The 14,121-nt window shown below is 43.5% G+C and overlaps 1 protein-coding gene across 1 annotated transcript in view; it reads right to left on the reverse strand.

Annotated features, from left to right (window-relative positions):
* POU6F2 (POU class 6 homeobox 2) overlaps positions 1–14,121 on the reverse strand; it is a 490,374-nt gene that overhangs the window by 44,315 nt on the left and 431,938 nt on the right. Inside the window, exon 6 of the mRNA XM_047096813.1 lies at positions 8,822–8,962. Coding sequence (XP_046952769.1) covers positions 8,822–8,962 — 141 coding nt within the window. The remainder of the gene's footprint in view (positions 1–8,821; positions 8,963–14,121) is intronic.

The raw sequence follows: 14,121 nt of genomic DNA on the forward strand, positions 1-14,121 counted from the left end.
CCCTAGCAAGATAAAGTGGAGACCTGAGGTCTTTTTTTTTTTTTTTATCAAGATTGTCTCATTGCTCTATCAGAGACTTCCGTGAACCTAGTTCTCCAGTTCCTTTGATCAGCAAAAATAGTAACGGTGAGAATATTGATTAAAATAACATATTTTGGCAAGGTGTATAGCTTTTAATAGTTTTCAAGTGTATGTGTTTATATACCTTCAAGAGAGACCTTTGAGGTTGATAGGGCAAGAATTACAGTTCTCATTTGGAGATGGAGTGATGACGTTTCGGGAATTTGTGACCTAACTAAGAGAACATCCAGGAAATGAACCTAGGTCTTTAAACGCAAGCAAGTGAGGGTGGTGTGGGAGGATGGGTGTGGACTCCGGGCTCGGATGTCAGTTCTGCCCAGTTCCTAGCGGCGTCACCCCAAAAGTGTGCTTCTGTGCACAGCTAGGGTAATCAAACTACAGTCAAGTGCTCTGACAGGATCACAGATGATACCAGCCCCATGGTGAAGGCTCAGTGCCTGGGAGACGTCATCGATTCCATGATTCTTTTTCTAGAAACCACTTAGCCTGAAGGAATGTTCACCTAAACCTGGGGCTCTTCTAAGAACTCACATGGGTCTAGAACTTCGCACACTGAAACAAGCTACATGAGCATTAGGTGGTAGTATTTTGTTTCACCACGCTAGTGAAACCAAGATGTGAGAAGTCAGACGAGCTCTGAGGGCGCCCTCTGTGCATGGCATGTGGTTGGTAACTGTTACCTGTTTAGAATTACAGCTGTTAATTAGGTTGCTGCGTTAGTTAACTGGCCTCTTTCCTATTTAGCCACAAAGGATGTGCCCAGTCTCTACTGAGGAGCCTACACAAGGACACATTTCCGTATTCCCAGGAAAACGAAATACTCATAGATGAAGATTTTTTTATTTTGATGTAGGGGTTAGAGGCGGTGGGGGGGGGGGGGGTGGGGTGGGGAAGGAAGCAACAGCACCACAATCCAAAATTCTGCTTTAGATAAGAGAGAGCTTGGTTTTCTCCTGACTCATTCTGCAGGGAAAATCTCCTAAACTGAGATTTTATTTTTTTTAATTGTGTATTTTTGGCCACCCCTTTAATTGCACAGGACAGGTTGCCCTGAGGCGTGGTGAGTAGGGAGAAAGAGTTCAGAGGGTGCTTTATTTTTAGTTCTTCAAGTTGGCCAGCTCTTTGGGTTGATGGCATTAACGGGATTAACCCTTTCATTTTAAAAATGGGGGCAAGAAGGAGAGCGCGGGACGGGGGTAGGAGCGACCTCTGGTAGGGCAGCGAAGGTCTGGGCTGAACATCTGGCCGTCATGATGAGGGACAGAGCACGCTTCTGCTGCTGGCGTTGACGGGCTCTGAGACACGGTTACGTCCTACGTGTCAGCAGCCGAGCCGCGCCAGAAGCAAGGCTTCCCATCAAATTCACCTCCCACGAAATCACTGCGGAGCCCTGGGCCATCAGGGCTCATTAGCGCCGTTTACCGTCCAGGGAGCCCCACTCCTCAGAAGGGCGAGGACTCAGGACCCGAGGGCCAGGCCTCGGGTCATCCCCCCCCCCCCCCACCACCAGCCGGCACCCTCCACTCCAGCCCTGACCTGTCGCTCGGGGGAGAGCGTCCCAGCGGGGGCCGGGGGACTGGCCTAGCGCTGCCAGCACAGCCCCGGGGGCAGAGCCGCGCGGTCCACCTGCTCCCCGCAAACGCGCTCCCAGGTGTGTGTGCGCCCTCCGGACCTCAGCGCGCAAATCCCAGGAGGGGGCTCCTTTCCGATTTAAATCATTATCACACGATCCAAAGCGCGGATAGGAAGTGACTTCCCGCAGCATTTCCCGAAGTGCGCTTTGCCGACGTCAACTCTACTAAATGTTGCGGACAGGAAGTCTGGGGAAAGCTGGATCAGGAAAGTTAAAGGGGGTCCGCGGCGCGTCACAACAGAATTGCCCGGCCCCATCCGAACACATCAGCGGCGGCGCCAGGGGCGCGGCGCCACCCGGCGTCCAGCCCGGGGAACCCTGGTTTGTGCGCCGTCTCCAAGGGCTCGTTCATTTCCAAGGCGCACACTTAGGGAGACGCTGCTTTAATGCAATGGCCTCTTCCGAAATGAGGAAATAAAGCTCTCAATTGGGCTCAAAGGGGAAATTTGATATGTTAGTAGAAAGATCGAGGTTGTTTATTGTTGCTACTGTTTCATCTTTATTACTGAGATGAAGCCAGGGTAAAATTCTTATAATATTACTAACCCCATGAACATTTCTTTCCGAGTCTCTAGAAAGAGCTGATTTAAAAAGTGTTAAAAAATGCGACAAAAAAAAAAAAGAAGCTTATTTGAAGTGTATTCCAGTGCATGTGATTGAATTTTTACACTTTTTAAGACTTTGTGTAATGATATTTGCAAAGGAGAAAATAAATCCTTTGTCAGACTGTTTTGAGTTTGGGTTTAAAAACATGGCCAAAACCATTACCTAAATAGATTGTTCTGTTTATATTTGGGGAAGAATATGCAGACACCTACCCTGTATTTTCAACAAACCATGTTTGATTCTTAGTTATGCAAAATGTCTAAGCAATATACTGTACTGTTTGTATTAAAAATGGTATTCTGTACATATGATTTTGTACCTTTTAAAAAAGATATAATTTTTTAGTAAAGATGCAAAACTTGCATTAAAGGAATTACCAATGCTATCACAGTATCACCTTGGGAAGGGGGGGAGGGAGAGAGTGCCAAAGTCTCAGCTTTATCCCTTTATTTCTTTTAAAAATAAGCAAGAGGGCTGAAGCTTATGCGGAAAAATGTTAATATCTTAACATTTGTGTTAATCTTACGTTAATGTGGTTGAGCAACGATCCTTTTGAAATTTTTTTTGGTAAAAAGTTATTTTTTCGCTTTTTTATACATTTAATGTGGTTCATTATAAAAAATAGAATAAAAGAGTATGTGCAAAACTGCCTAAATTCCTGATCAAATGGCTTTAGCTGGATGTGTCTAATGTACTTCATTTGCTCTGGTCACATTGTCAAAGTTGCACACTTTATCTCCTTGGCACAGGGTTTGAAATTAGTTTTACAAACGTGGGCAGCTATGGTTTTATTTGTTCTCCTGCACAGATCTAATGAAACCCACAGAGAGGTTCAATGGACACTTACTGAATAAATTCATTATATCTCAATTCTTTGGCTGAGATTTGCATTTATTATAGCTTCATTTCCGTTCAACGTGTAGTGATTCTCTCTAAAAGATTCTCATCTTTCTATTTAAATTAGGTGTTGAATTCCTTTAGCAACCCATAGTTCAGGCTCCATTGCCAGCTTTTCATTCTAAAAAGCTATAGCATTGATTTATAGATACATTCATGTAATTTATTAAATACTTAAGACATATCAGGCACTGTGCCGAACACATTTCCTGCTACTGTCATGTTTAACCCCACAACAATGTATGTGACACATCTTACCACTCCCATTTCACTGATGAGGAAAACAGAGGCTCGGTAAAGTTCCATAACTTACCCAAGACCCCCAAGACCACATAGCTAGAAATGTGTTCCAATCAGACCTGTTTCCTCCCAAGCCCATGGTCTTAGCTGCTCTACCGTCTTCGAGAGATGTTCTTTAGCTTTTGATTATTCGAATTCAGAGGAATGCCCCAACCTAAGTACGCATCACGTTTCTCCAATTCTAACACAATATTTTTCACATATTTGAAGGTCAGGATATTAGAATGTCGATGTGCACAAACACAGTACTTGGTGACATTCCTGCCTCGCCACCTGCCCTCCTCGAGCCCAGGGCTGCTGAATACAAGCAACTCACCCTCCGTGGTTTTGCACATTCAAGGGTGTCCTTTTTAAGCTACGATGCATAGGCTACTATTGTGTCAGCAGACTGCCTTTCTTCCATTTTGGCCTGTGTTCCTCTTAGGAGGCAGCTCCTACCTACTGCAAATCCTTCTGTCTGGCCAAAGTGCTCTGCTCAGCCATTATTTATTCATATAATGCTATGTGTATTCTTGGGTACTGAATTGAATGGGCAAGTGCTTTTAATTTTTTCTTCTTTCTATACATTAGGAAAAGTAATGTTGTTTGTTTGTTTGTTTGTTTTACTTGACTGGCTCTTTAAGGAAGGGAGGGAGGGACTTTGGCTTGACTTGGTGCCACTTAAGAAAATTTCACAGCGGTCCAGAACTAATTTCATCAGGAAACATTCTGAGCTTCAGTTAAAATGTAAAATGCTTTTCCTTAGCCCCAGGATAAAATGAAATTTCATTTGCTTTTACTTTTCTGCAATAATGCCAATAAGGAGATATTGCCAGGGGCACAAGGGAAGCCAATTCTAGAGCTGAACAAATCGATGGGAAATCTACTTGCCAAATCCTGAACATACCCACTGAATGAGTGTTAAGAACACACACACACACACACACACACACACACACGCCCCCTACTGAACTATCCAGGGTAAGGATAAGATTTCCCTAAAGTAACTTCATGTTTTACTCTGCCGAGATTCTCACATTCTCAAACTCCTCACACACACAGTGAGCACACTCAGTGTGAACTGCAACCACATCGCACCTAGACTAATAATCACAGATAGCATATACTGAGTGTTAGCATTATTGAATGACGACTATGTGCCTGACTACGTGCTAAGCTCTTAAATCCTAGAAGCTGCTTCCATTTTGATCCCCATTTTTCAGACGAGGAAACTGAGGCACGAGAGAGGGTAAGTCAATTGCCCGAGGTCCAACAGCCGATGAATGGCTGTTTGGTTCTAGAACCCATTCTTCTTGCCTGTATGCTGTACTACTTCTTGCTATATATACCCAAACCAAAGATAGGTTTCCAGAAAATGCTAAACAAGACTCTAAACCATGATGATGATGATGATGATGATGATAATTATTGTAGCCACTTATTAGTATGAGTCTTTAACTGTATACTCATGGACGATGGTAGGCTTTTAACACACCTTACCTCATCTAATCTTCATAATCTAGGGACTCAGATTTTATATCTATCCTTATTTTATGGTGAAACTGAAGTTCAGAGAGCTCAAGTAATTTACTGAAGGTCACAGAGCTTGTTAGTTACTGGCTGACTTGGGGTTCAAACAAGTCTATAGTTGGTGCTCATCTCATTGTCTGGCTTCCACACTCACAGGAGTTCCTGATTTGGTAAGCAAACAGCCCTAGAATGTTATTCTCAGCACTGTGATAGTCATGATAAATTTCATGATCGCCAATCACCAATAGGGAACTTGCTCCTTCAGGATGAAGTTGGGTATGATTTTAAAATACTATAACATTCCTGGGTAAGATATGTGTTTTGTGACTTTAGAATGCAGAATTTCTGTTAGAATTAATCACTCTCTGGAATAATGTCTGACTTCTGTATTAACTGCAAATGAATGGCAGAGTCAGAAAGGTAAGAGAATGAACTGATAACTACTGTTTTTTAAAAAAGCAGGGGCACTGGGGTGGGTGGCTCAGTCAGTTAAGTGTCTGACTCTTGATTTCAGCTCAAGCCATGATCTCACAATTTGTGGGTTCAAGCCCCGAGTTGGGCTCTGCGCTGACAGTGTGGAGCCTGCTTGGGATTCTCTCTCTCCCATTCTCTCTCTCTCTCTGCCCCTCCCTTGTTTGCGTGCTCTCTCTCTCAAAATAAACAAACTTAAAAAATTAAGATAAATAAACGAAAGAAGAGGAAATAAAAGACCATAAATAGATGGAGATTTCCCTTCCCTTTAAATGCACTGAAATCTAGTAAATAGAAACAGATTCCAATCGCTTCTCGGCCTTTTGGCTAAGATCAAGTGTAGAAACAGATTCCAAGACAAGGAAACCAAGCTGCAAGTCCCAGGGAGTGGGCTTTCTTCTTTTTGGGATTGGGACATGTCTCTCTGTGTGGGGAGGGTGCCCACCCCGCTGAGTGGGAAGACCTGGAATCTAGAATCGCCACTGGCACAGGCCTCCTCACAGGGGCTACCTTAGAGCTTTGAGGATGAGGCTCTAGTTTAGGGAAGTTAAGTCATTGATTTCTCCCAGGTCCAAAATGAGAAGAAAGGGGAGCTTAAACCGTATCTCAGGCAGATCCGAATTCAGTGAGGGCTCTTTCCTGGCTAATCCTCTCTTGGCTTCCAGGTAGCCAAGAAAATCTTAGCAGCGGAGAGCAAGAATCAGGATATTTTGTGCCACCTCGACAGCCCGACCTCCCCAAAGTATCAGTGGCATAAAACATGCTTTTCAAACATAGGTTTAGAGTTTAATGTTATTTCTTCTGGGCAAACTTTCCAATGTAAAAAATAGTTGATGTCAAGAACTCAAATGAAAGAATCTATAAATATATTAAGAGTTTTCTCTTTGTACCTTTTCTGGGAAAGCTCTGTGGAGATTTTTAAGGGATTGAAAATGGGCTGGATAAAGTAATTCTAGTTTACACGGCTTTTTGAGCAAGGCTAATTGTATTAACCTGATTCCAACGTGATCTTATTTTTTTGTACCACATTAATACAAGCAAAAGGAGCGCACGTGCGTGCACACACACACACATACACACCCCAAATAATTTTTGTCCTCCTTTTTTGGTGCCATCTGGCCACCTCATAAGGCTCACAAGAGTATCTTTGTATCAAGAGGTGCAGGGCATATGCTTTTTTTTTTCTGGGAAGATGATTGTGTTTATATTACAAAGATTAAAAAAAAAACCCCACAGCACTACGGGAACATGGTCAATTCATCTACTTTGGAAATGGGAGTAGCTTGGTCGTCTCTGGCACATGGTACCATTGGGCATGTTTCTAAAACTCTCAGACAAGACATCACGAGCGGGCAATATTGATTCCTCTGTGAATGTGGGTCTTTTTTTTTTTTTTTCCTTTCCCACTTTAGGAGATCTGTGGACCATATCAAATCACCTATCTAAAACAGAAGTGTCTAAAACAGAAGAATTTTAAAATAAAATCAGGCCTTCTTCTACATACGCAGAGTATGAACCAAGGTTTTAATTGAAAGCTCATTTTCCTGTGGGAACTCTCGGGCCAGGAGAGCTACCTCCCTGGGATGGAAGTCGGCAAAGGCCAAACAGAGCAAAGGCTGTAACTCTAGCCCCTAGGAAGGGGATGGATTTGTAACTGGCAAAATGATCAGCCATTAAATCACCGGAAGAATATACTCCTAATAACTCCTTCTAAGCAATAAAGCATTTTCTCCATCACAAATTCTCAAGCGGTGGGGCACAGTGGCACATTTTACTTGGACACTGGGACAGAAAAATCAGGGGGAAATGCACATCGGTGGATATGCTTTCCATCTGGACCTCTTAAAATTTACATCTCAAGGGCCAGCTGCCTGGCAGGAATGAATTGGGGTGTTCCATTTGGGGCATAACTCTAGGAAGCAGCTTCCAGGACCGACCTGATCTGAGTGTGAGTTATAGATATTATAACCAACTTTTCCTCCACACCCAAACCCTGTCCGTTCAGAAATCTTAATAGGCTTTTGAGAGCCTCCATTTAGAGCCGGCTGCATAAAATGATCCTTTGATGAAAAGGGATTGGAACAAGGGTTAAAGCCGACATTGAAAGGTGACTGTGGAGGGCACCGTGTTCATACAACCCTCCTTTAATATGTGTGGTGTGCACCTGTGATAAGATGATTCATTACCTGGGGCTGCTCTTTGACAAGCTCCATCGTTCAGCCCTCGGGGTTCTGACGGGACAATCCCGCACCCGCCCAGGAAATATAACAAGGTCAGCTTTTTTTCCCTGGGACGTAGATTGAGACGGTTTAGCTTATAATGCATCTCTGTTTACTCTTTATGTAAAATAAAAACAGGGTTCAAGACACTGCAATTCCTGTTCTCCACAGAGCAGGCCAAGCAGGGATCCGTAAAATAACTCTGGGAGGAAAAATCCTGGAGATGATGCTAGCGTCTTCTACCTGCTCCTCCACCCTCAGCAACGGCCACAGTTGAGGTGAAGGTGCCCTAACCGCCGAGGGTCTGTGCCAAGCCTTTGAACGGAGGGTACTTCTGATACCCTCAGCTTTAACTCCAGTTTGCTCTTCATGGAGCTTTCAGGTTCACTGGGGTCTTAAAGGGGGAGCTGCCCTCATCTGAAGCTTCGTCGGTGTCCTGGGGACCACGACGCGGGCACACGAGTGGTGTAAGGGAACCGTCACGCTGCCCATGACATGAGGAAGGTTCGATGGCCCTGGCAGACTGAAGTAAGCCTGCAGGCATACAAGAAACTCCCAGGAGCTTCCAGGAGAATCAGCAAGAGGCTTCTCCCCCCCTTTCCTTTGTTTCTCTTACAGGACTGCCCGGTTCTTTCCATCAGGTCCCCATATTAGTCAGAAATTGGCTTGCTTAGGACTAGTTTAGAAATCTTAGAGCAATTAGAGAAGGAAACTTACCAGTTTCCCCCACCGTCCTAGTTTAAAAAGAATAAATACATAAGCAGAACTGAAATTTTGTTTTTAAAATTTACTTTTTTTTTTTTTTTAAAGACTGCCCCATCACGAAAAGTATTTCCTTCAGTTACGGTCAGAACAAGAACCATTGTACAGAAATAAAAACAAAATAAAAACGTAAGACATTCTAGGGGAAGGGGGAAAAAAAATCTTGTTCCTAAAATATAGAAACACCTCCCAACCCTTCTCCTATTCTTGACATTGCTAGTAAACATTATTTATTTGCCTCGAATAGATGCGGTTACATATCACTGTCATGCAAAAGAAATTCATTCCCTTTCCGAGTTCCATCTGCCATAAAGATTCACTCTTGTTCCCATCTCCCACTCACCTGTCCTTGTGCATTAGTAACTAGTTGACCTGTGACCCCCTGAAGGCTGGAGAGGGCATTGCCAAAGGCCTGTGAGCTTGCTATGGAGCCCATGGCGGCTGCAGCCGCTGCAGCCTGACTTGTTAGTGGATTATTAACCAGCTGCAAAGAGAGAAAAGATCAGGGTGAACCACCAAGAGAGGCACAGCACAAGGATACAACATTCATGTGGGGGAAGAAGTTCTCACTCAACTGGCTCATGCAAAGGGCCCGGAACCCACCGGAGGGAGCCTGGTGAACATTCGCTCTGAAGCTGTGGGCTCTTGGGGTGGTGGGGTAGGGGGTGGGGGGGTGGGTGGCTGGAAAGGAGGCTGGAAAGAAAAGAGTGGAGACTGGGTTCAGGACTAGCCCCAGGAGAGAGTGAGGTGGGTCTTGGGGTTGTAGCGGGCCGTGAGAGTCTTGCCAGGTGGACGAGTGACTTTGAAGAAGTCCCTGGATTTTGTCCCCTAGCCTAAACAAACCCTGGGGAAATGTCTCCCTTCCTTGAGGTAAGCAGACTGGTTGTGGATTAAAGTAGGTTTGGAGCAGGATTGGAGGGGAGGAACAGATGTGAAGGATTTCTGCAAATAAATTTATCATTTTTGTTTGTGAATTGCAGTTTCTTTTAGGGTCATTGGGTAAGATGGATGCCTCACTCCCTTTCTTCAAGGAAGAAGGAAACCAAAGTCAGTAGAAATAGAAACCTCCAACCTCTGTGCTCTCAGAGGGTGAGCTTAGGGTTGAGACTTTAGGCGGGACTGGGGGGGGGCTCACCCTGACTATGGGGTTCAAGGCCAATGAGGAAGGTCCTTTGGTGAATGGCCATGTTGATATCTATCTGCTTGCTGTCTTAGCTAATATATGGTCTTCCCTTGGTCTTTTTCCTGGGACAAGGAAAGAGGGAGGAGAATTTGACTTGGGTTGGGGGGGAACCCACTCAAGGAGGAGGTTATAGCTGCCAAAACCTGTTTTTCCATGGAGACCAATTCAATATTCTTTATCCTGCCAATTTTCCACGCCACAGGTTTTCAGGCCTTCTGACCATGAGGCAAAAGTGTAGCCTGAACTAAAATCTGCATTTAGGTTAATGACTAGATATAAATTCAAGAAACATTTAAACTATTTTCACAGTATTGGTTTTGATACATGAATTTCATTTGTATTTATTCTAGGGTGTTATTTTTTCCCCATATAGTTCCTCTCAAGTACAACGATTGTTGTGTATAATAATGCATTTTCCATCACCCGTTCCCACATCCATGAAATTCCTGCATTTGAGTGGAAGCCTGCCAAGACTAAGACTTGGTGGGAAAAAAATTAATGCCATACTTAATGCAGGTCCCAGAAACTCTTTTTCTACTTTTCTTCTTTACTTTCTCAATTCAGTCTCTCTTCTTTCTTTCTTTTCCTCCTTCCTTCTTTCTTTCCCTCAAAACATATTTTACTGCTTAATTCCTTTGGACATTTGCCTAGAGTTTTGTATCACCTGATGAGGACGGGAATACTAATTGTCAGAGGAAACATCAAAAAAGGACAGGAATTTAATAATTCTTTTTCCATTAATGTGATATCCTTATCTCTTTGGTTTCTTTATTAATCTATAATCGAATTTCACATAACTGGTTCTACAGAAATCCCATTGACCTGAAGCAGATTTTTTTTTAAGAAGTGAAAATCCATTTTCAGCTCATTACTTTATGTGTCTTTTGCCTTTATCTCTCTCCTAAAAGACAAGAATGATTTTCATTTTAAGGAGAAAAAAAATTCTCATTCATCAGTCTAAAAGAAACCCTGTCTTATCCCAGATTACCACCATGGGATTTAAAATTCGGGTTGGCCTTGTTCTTGGTTTCCTGCTTTTATAGTGTAGATGGGGCAAATCGTGGCAAATAGTTAAGTGAAAACTCTCCCTGCTTTTGGCTTAGCCACCTTCGGGGAGAGAGTTTATACTGTGTACCTGTTTTCACTCCCAAAGTGAGACGATTCTTTAGGAATACCTTCCCCAAACTGCAAGGACAGACAGCCTATTAGTACACCATTCTCAGTTCATGTGCCAGCTGCTATGTTTACCCTTCTTTTATGCAATAAAAGTTAAAATTATAATGAAATTCCCCAGGTTCAGACAGATCTCAAAATAAGTTTCTTAAGCTCAAAGAAAAATTCAATCACGTGCAGTTTGATTTTAGTGTTGAAGAGGCCATTTTGTCCCTGAATTTCAGGTGCAAAATTTAGATCGGGACATGCAGAATGCTTTCTGAAGAAGACAGACCATGCTTCGTATTTAACGAAGAGAAAATATTTAAAAATTTTTTTTAACGTTTATTTATTTTTGAGACAGAGAGACAGAGCATGAACGGGGGAGGGGCAGAGAGAGAGGGAGACACAGAATCGGAAGCAGGCTCCAGGCTCTGAGCCATCAGCCCAGAGCCCGACGCGGGGCTCAAACTCATGGACCGCGAGATCATGACCTGAGCTGAAGTCGGACGCTTAACCGACGGAGCCACCCAGGCGCCCCGAGAAAATATTTTTAGAAATTGTAAGACATTTCCCTAACATCTCGGTCAATCAAAAATTCAAATAGGAAATTATGGAAGTCCTCTCTCGATATGATACTGGAGAATTCCTTCCATTTAGGACGTGAGTGTATTGTTCGGCTATGGTCCTACGTAAAGGACCTTTGCTGTAAATTCAGGCGTTATATCAAGGGTCAGCTATGGTTCTGAATGAGAAACAAAGTGGCTACTTAAGGGCAGGCTCTCAGCCTTTGTGTTACAGGGCCAGGAATGGGTATCCTTGTGCTTCTCTGGAAGGTTGCTTCGGCAACCACAGATGTACAGATTTTGGTGATTTTTAATGTTTATTTCCTCTATATCCTGGTCCTAGTTTCCTCCCTTTGCTGCCATTCCCTCTTAATGGAGCAAATGCCGACTTGATGACTCTCTTATTTCTTGCCCTGCATCCCTAGGTCTTTGGGACAGGCCTGGGGGGCTCTGGGGAGATGCCTTGCTGGCCCCTGGACGTAGAGCTAGAACTGAAGGCGAGGGGTTGTGGCGAGTGCAGACGGCGGGTACTAGTCAGTGTGCAAGTTGACAGCATTTCAGGTGGACCATTGGAGTTGTTGATGGATACAGCTTCATAAATATCTTTGGGCCTTTCTGCCTGTGACTGCCAAGGCAGGGATGTAATATGCATCAACATATGTGGCAGGGAGGGGGAGGGAATGGGAGGGAAGCCATAAGTGTTCCCTTCATCACCTCGGGTCATGTCACTCTGTATTGTCCCCAGTCATGTCATATTAGCAGTGTTCCTATCACCACTTCTTCTTGATTGGAGACTCAGGGTAGATTTGGACAGCGGGGAGCCCAGGCACAACAAATGTACATAATGAGCACGTTGGCATTCTAGGACCAACTGGATATTTTGAAGTTGCTGCCAAGTTTATGCGTTCAGATCTTTCATTGCCAATGTGCCTAAGCAGCAGAGGGATGGCCCAAATGAAGTCTGATTGTATTACATACTTGCATTTTCCACAGACTGACTCGAAAGTCATGCTGAATTCTAGTGCAGGCTTGTTTATAAATGTGGAAGCTCCGAAAGCAAGGATTTGCAGATCCTTGGCTGTTTTACCAAATGGATTCTGGGACTTGAATCCATCAAGCTATGGTTGTATAATTCATAGATAGTCTAAAAAAAACCTACTAAGAGAAGAAACACTAATTTTTTTTAAATTTTTAAAAATGTTTTTATTTATTTTTGAAGGAGAGAGAGAGAGAGAGCATGAGCAGGGGAGGAACAGAGAGGGAGGGAGACACAGAATCTGACGCAGGCTCCAGGCTCTAAGCTGCCAGCACAGAGCGCGAAGCGAGGCTCGAACTCACAAACTGTGAGATCATGACCTGAGCCGAAGTCGGACGCCCAACCGACTGAGCCACCCAGGTGCCCGAAGAAACACTAATTTATTAAGATGGCCCCTGGCCTCCCCCATTTTAGAGAATAAAATAACAGAGAATAACTTTTTTTTTAATTTTTTTTTCAACGTTTATTTATTTATTTTTGGGACAGAGAGAGACAGAGCATGAACAGGGGAGGGCCAGAGAGAGAGGGAGACACAGAATCGGAAACAGGCTCCAGGCTCCGAGCCATCAGCCCAGAGCCTGACGCGGGGCTCGAACTCACGGACCGCGAGATCGTGACCTGGCTGAAGTCGGACGCTCAACCGACTGCGCCACCCAGGCGCCCCAGAGAATAACTATTAAAAATAGTTTTGTACCAGCAAGGAAGGGCTCAGAGCCCTGCCCATCCATGCACGGAGGGGAGGGCACCGGCTTTGAAACCAGACTGTCTTGGGTTGTGACTAAGTAAACCACGTCTCATCGTGTCATGGGTAAAATGGGTGTAAAGAAGGTACCATCCACAGAGTCACAATGAGGAAGAAATGAGCTACTACATACAAAAGTTGTAGAATAACAGTTGGCATATATTATGTTCTCAATAAATGTCAGCTATCATTCTCACTGTTCATATTGTGCATGAAGATTTTGAACTCATCAGTTTATCAGAATTAGAGCTCACCTTTATAAATATCTTTTCCCTTTGGAAATAATGTGGACACAGGCAACTGTGTTCTCCATATTTATATTTTAACTGTATTTTCTGATTTTATTTTGCTTATTCTTACAGAGTAGCTTGAAGGAAGCTCCTAGCTAACTAACGTGATTATTAGAGGAGGTTTCATGACTTAAAAGACAAATAGGCCACTTAAAAAGACTTCAGGCTGGAGGACATCAAAAAGAAGAATGGAAAACTTGACTTTACCTGATTGTCTTGGGCTTCCTCATACTTGATTATTTATAGAGAAATTTATGGAGAAAGCAGCGTTTGGCCTGTGAGGCCAGGGTTGGTCATGGCAGACCAGCGAGAGGAGACCTTCTTTCTAGCATATCAGACTCATTCTTAGTTTACAACATTTGTTAGGTTTCCACAAGGATGCCCATTTTGGTGTTAATTCCTGCTTCATGTCAAAATATTGTGAGTGACTCTATCCCACAGTTGCTGATTTGAGAGTGAAGGCAGTGAAGGATTTGCAATGGCTTACATCTACATCCATACATCAATATGGATATTAGTGCTCATTTCATAATGAGAAAAAAAATCCATATTTCCAGATCTCCACTGCTTTGTATACATCTTTTTTATCTGAAAACACGAGGTGGCAATGAGAAGAAAAACTTCAATTAGAGTCTCTTCTGGGAGCACTCTTAGATGATGTCATACGTATGACA

Source organism: Lynx rufus, unplaced genomic scaffold, assembly GCF_022079265.1.
Source record: "Lynx rufus isolate CCGP_SWC_20201006 ecotype Redwood Valley unplaced genomic scaffold, mLynRuf1.p SCAF_4, whole genome shotgun sequence".
Lineage (NCBI taxonomy): Eukaryota > Metazoa > Chordata > Mammalia > Carnivora > Felidae > Lynx > Lynx rufus.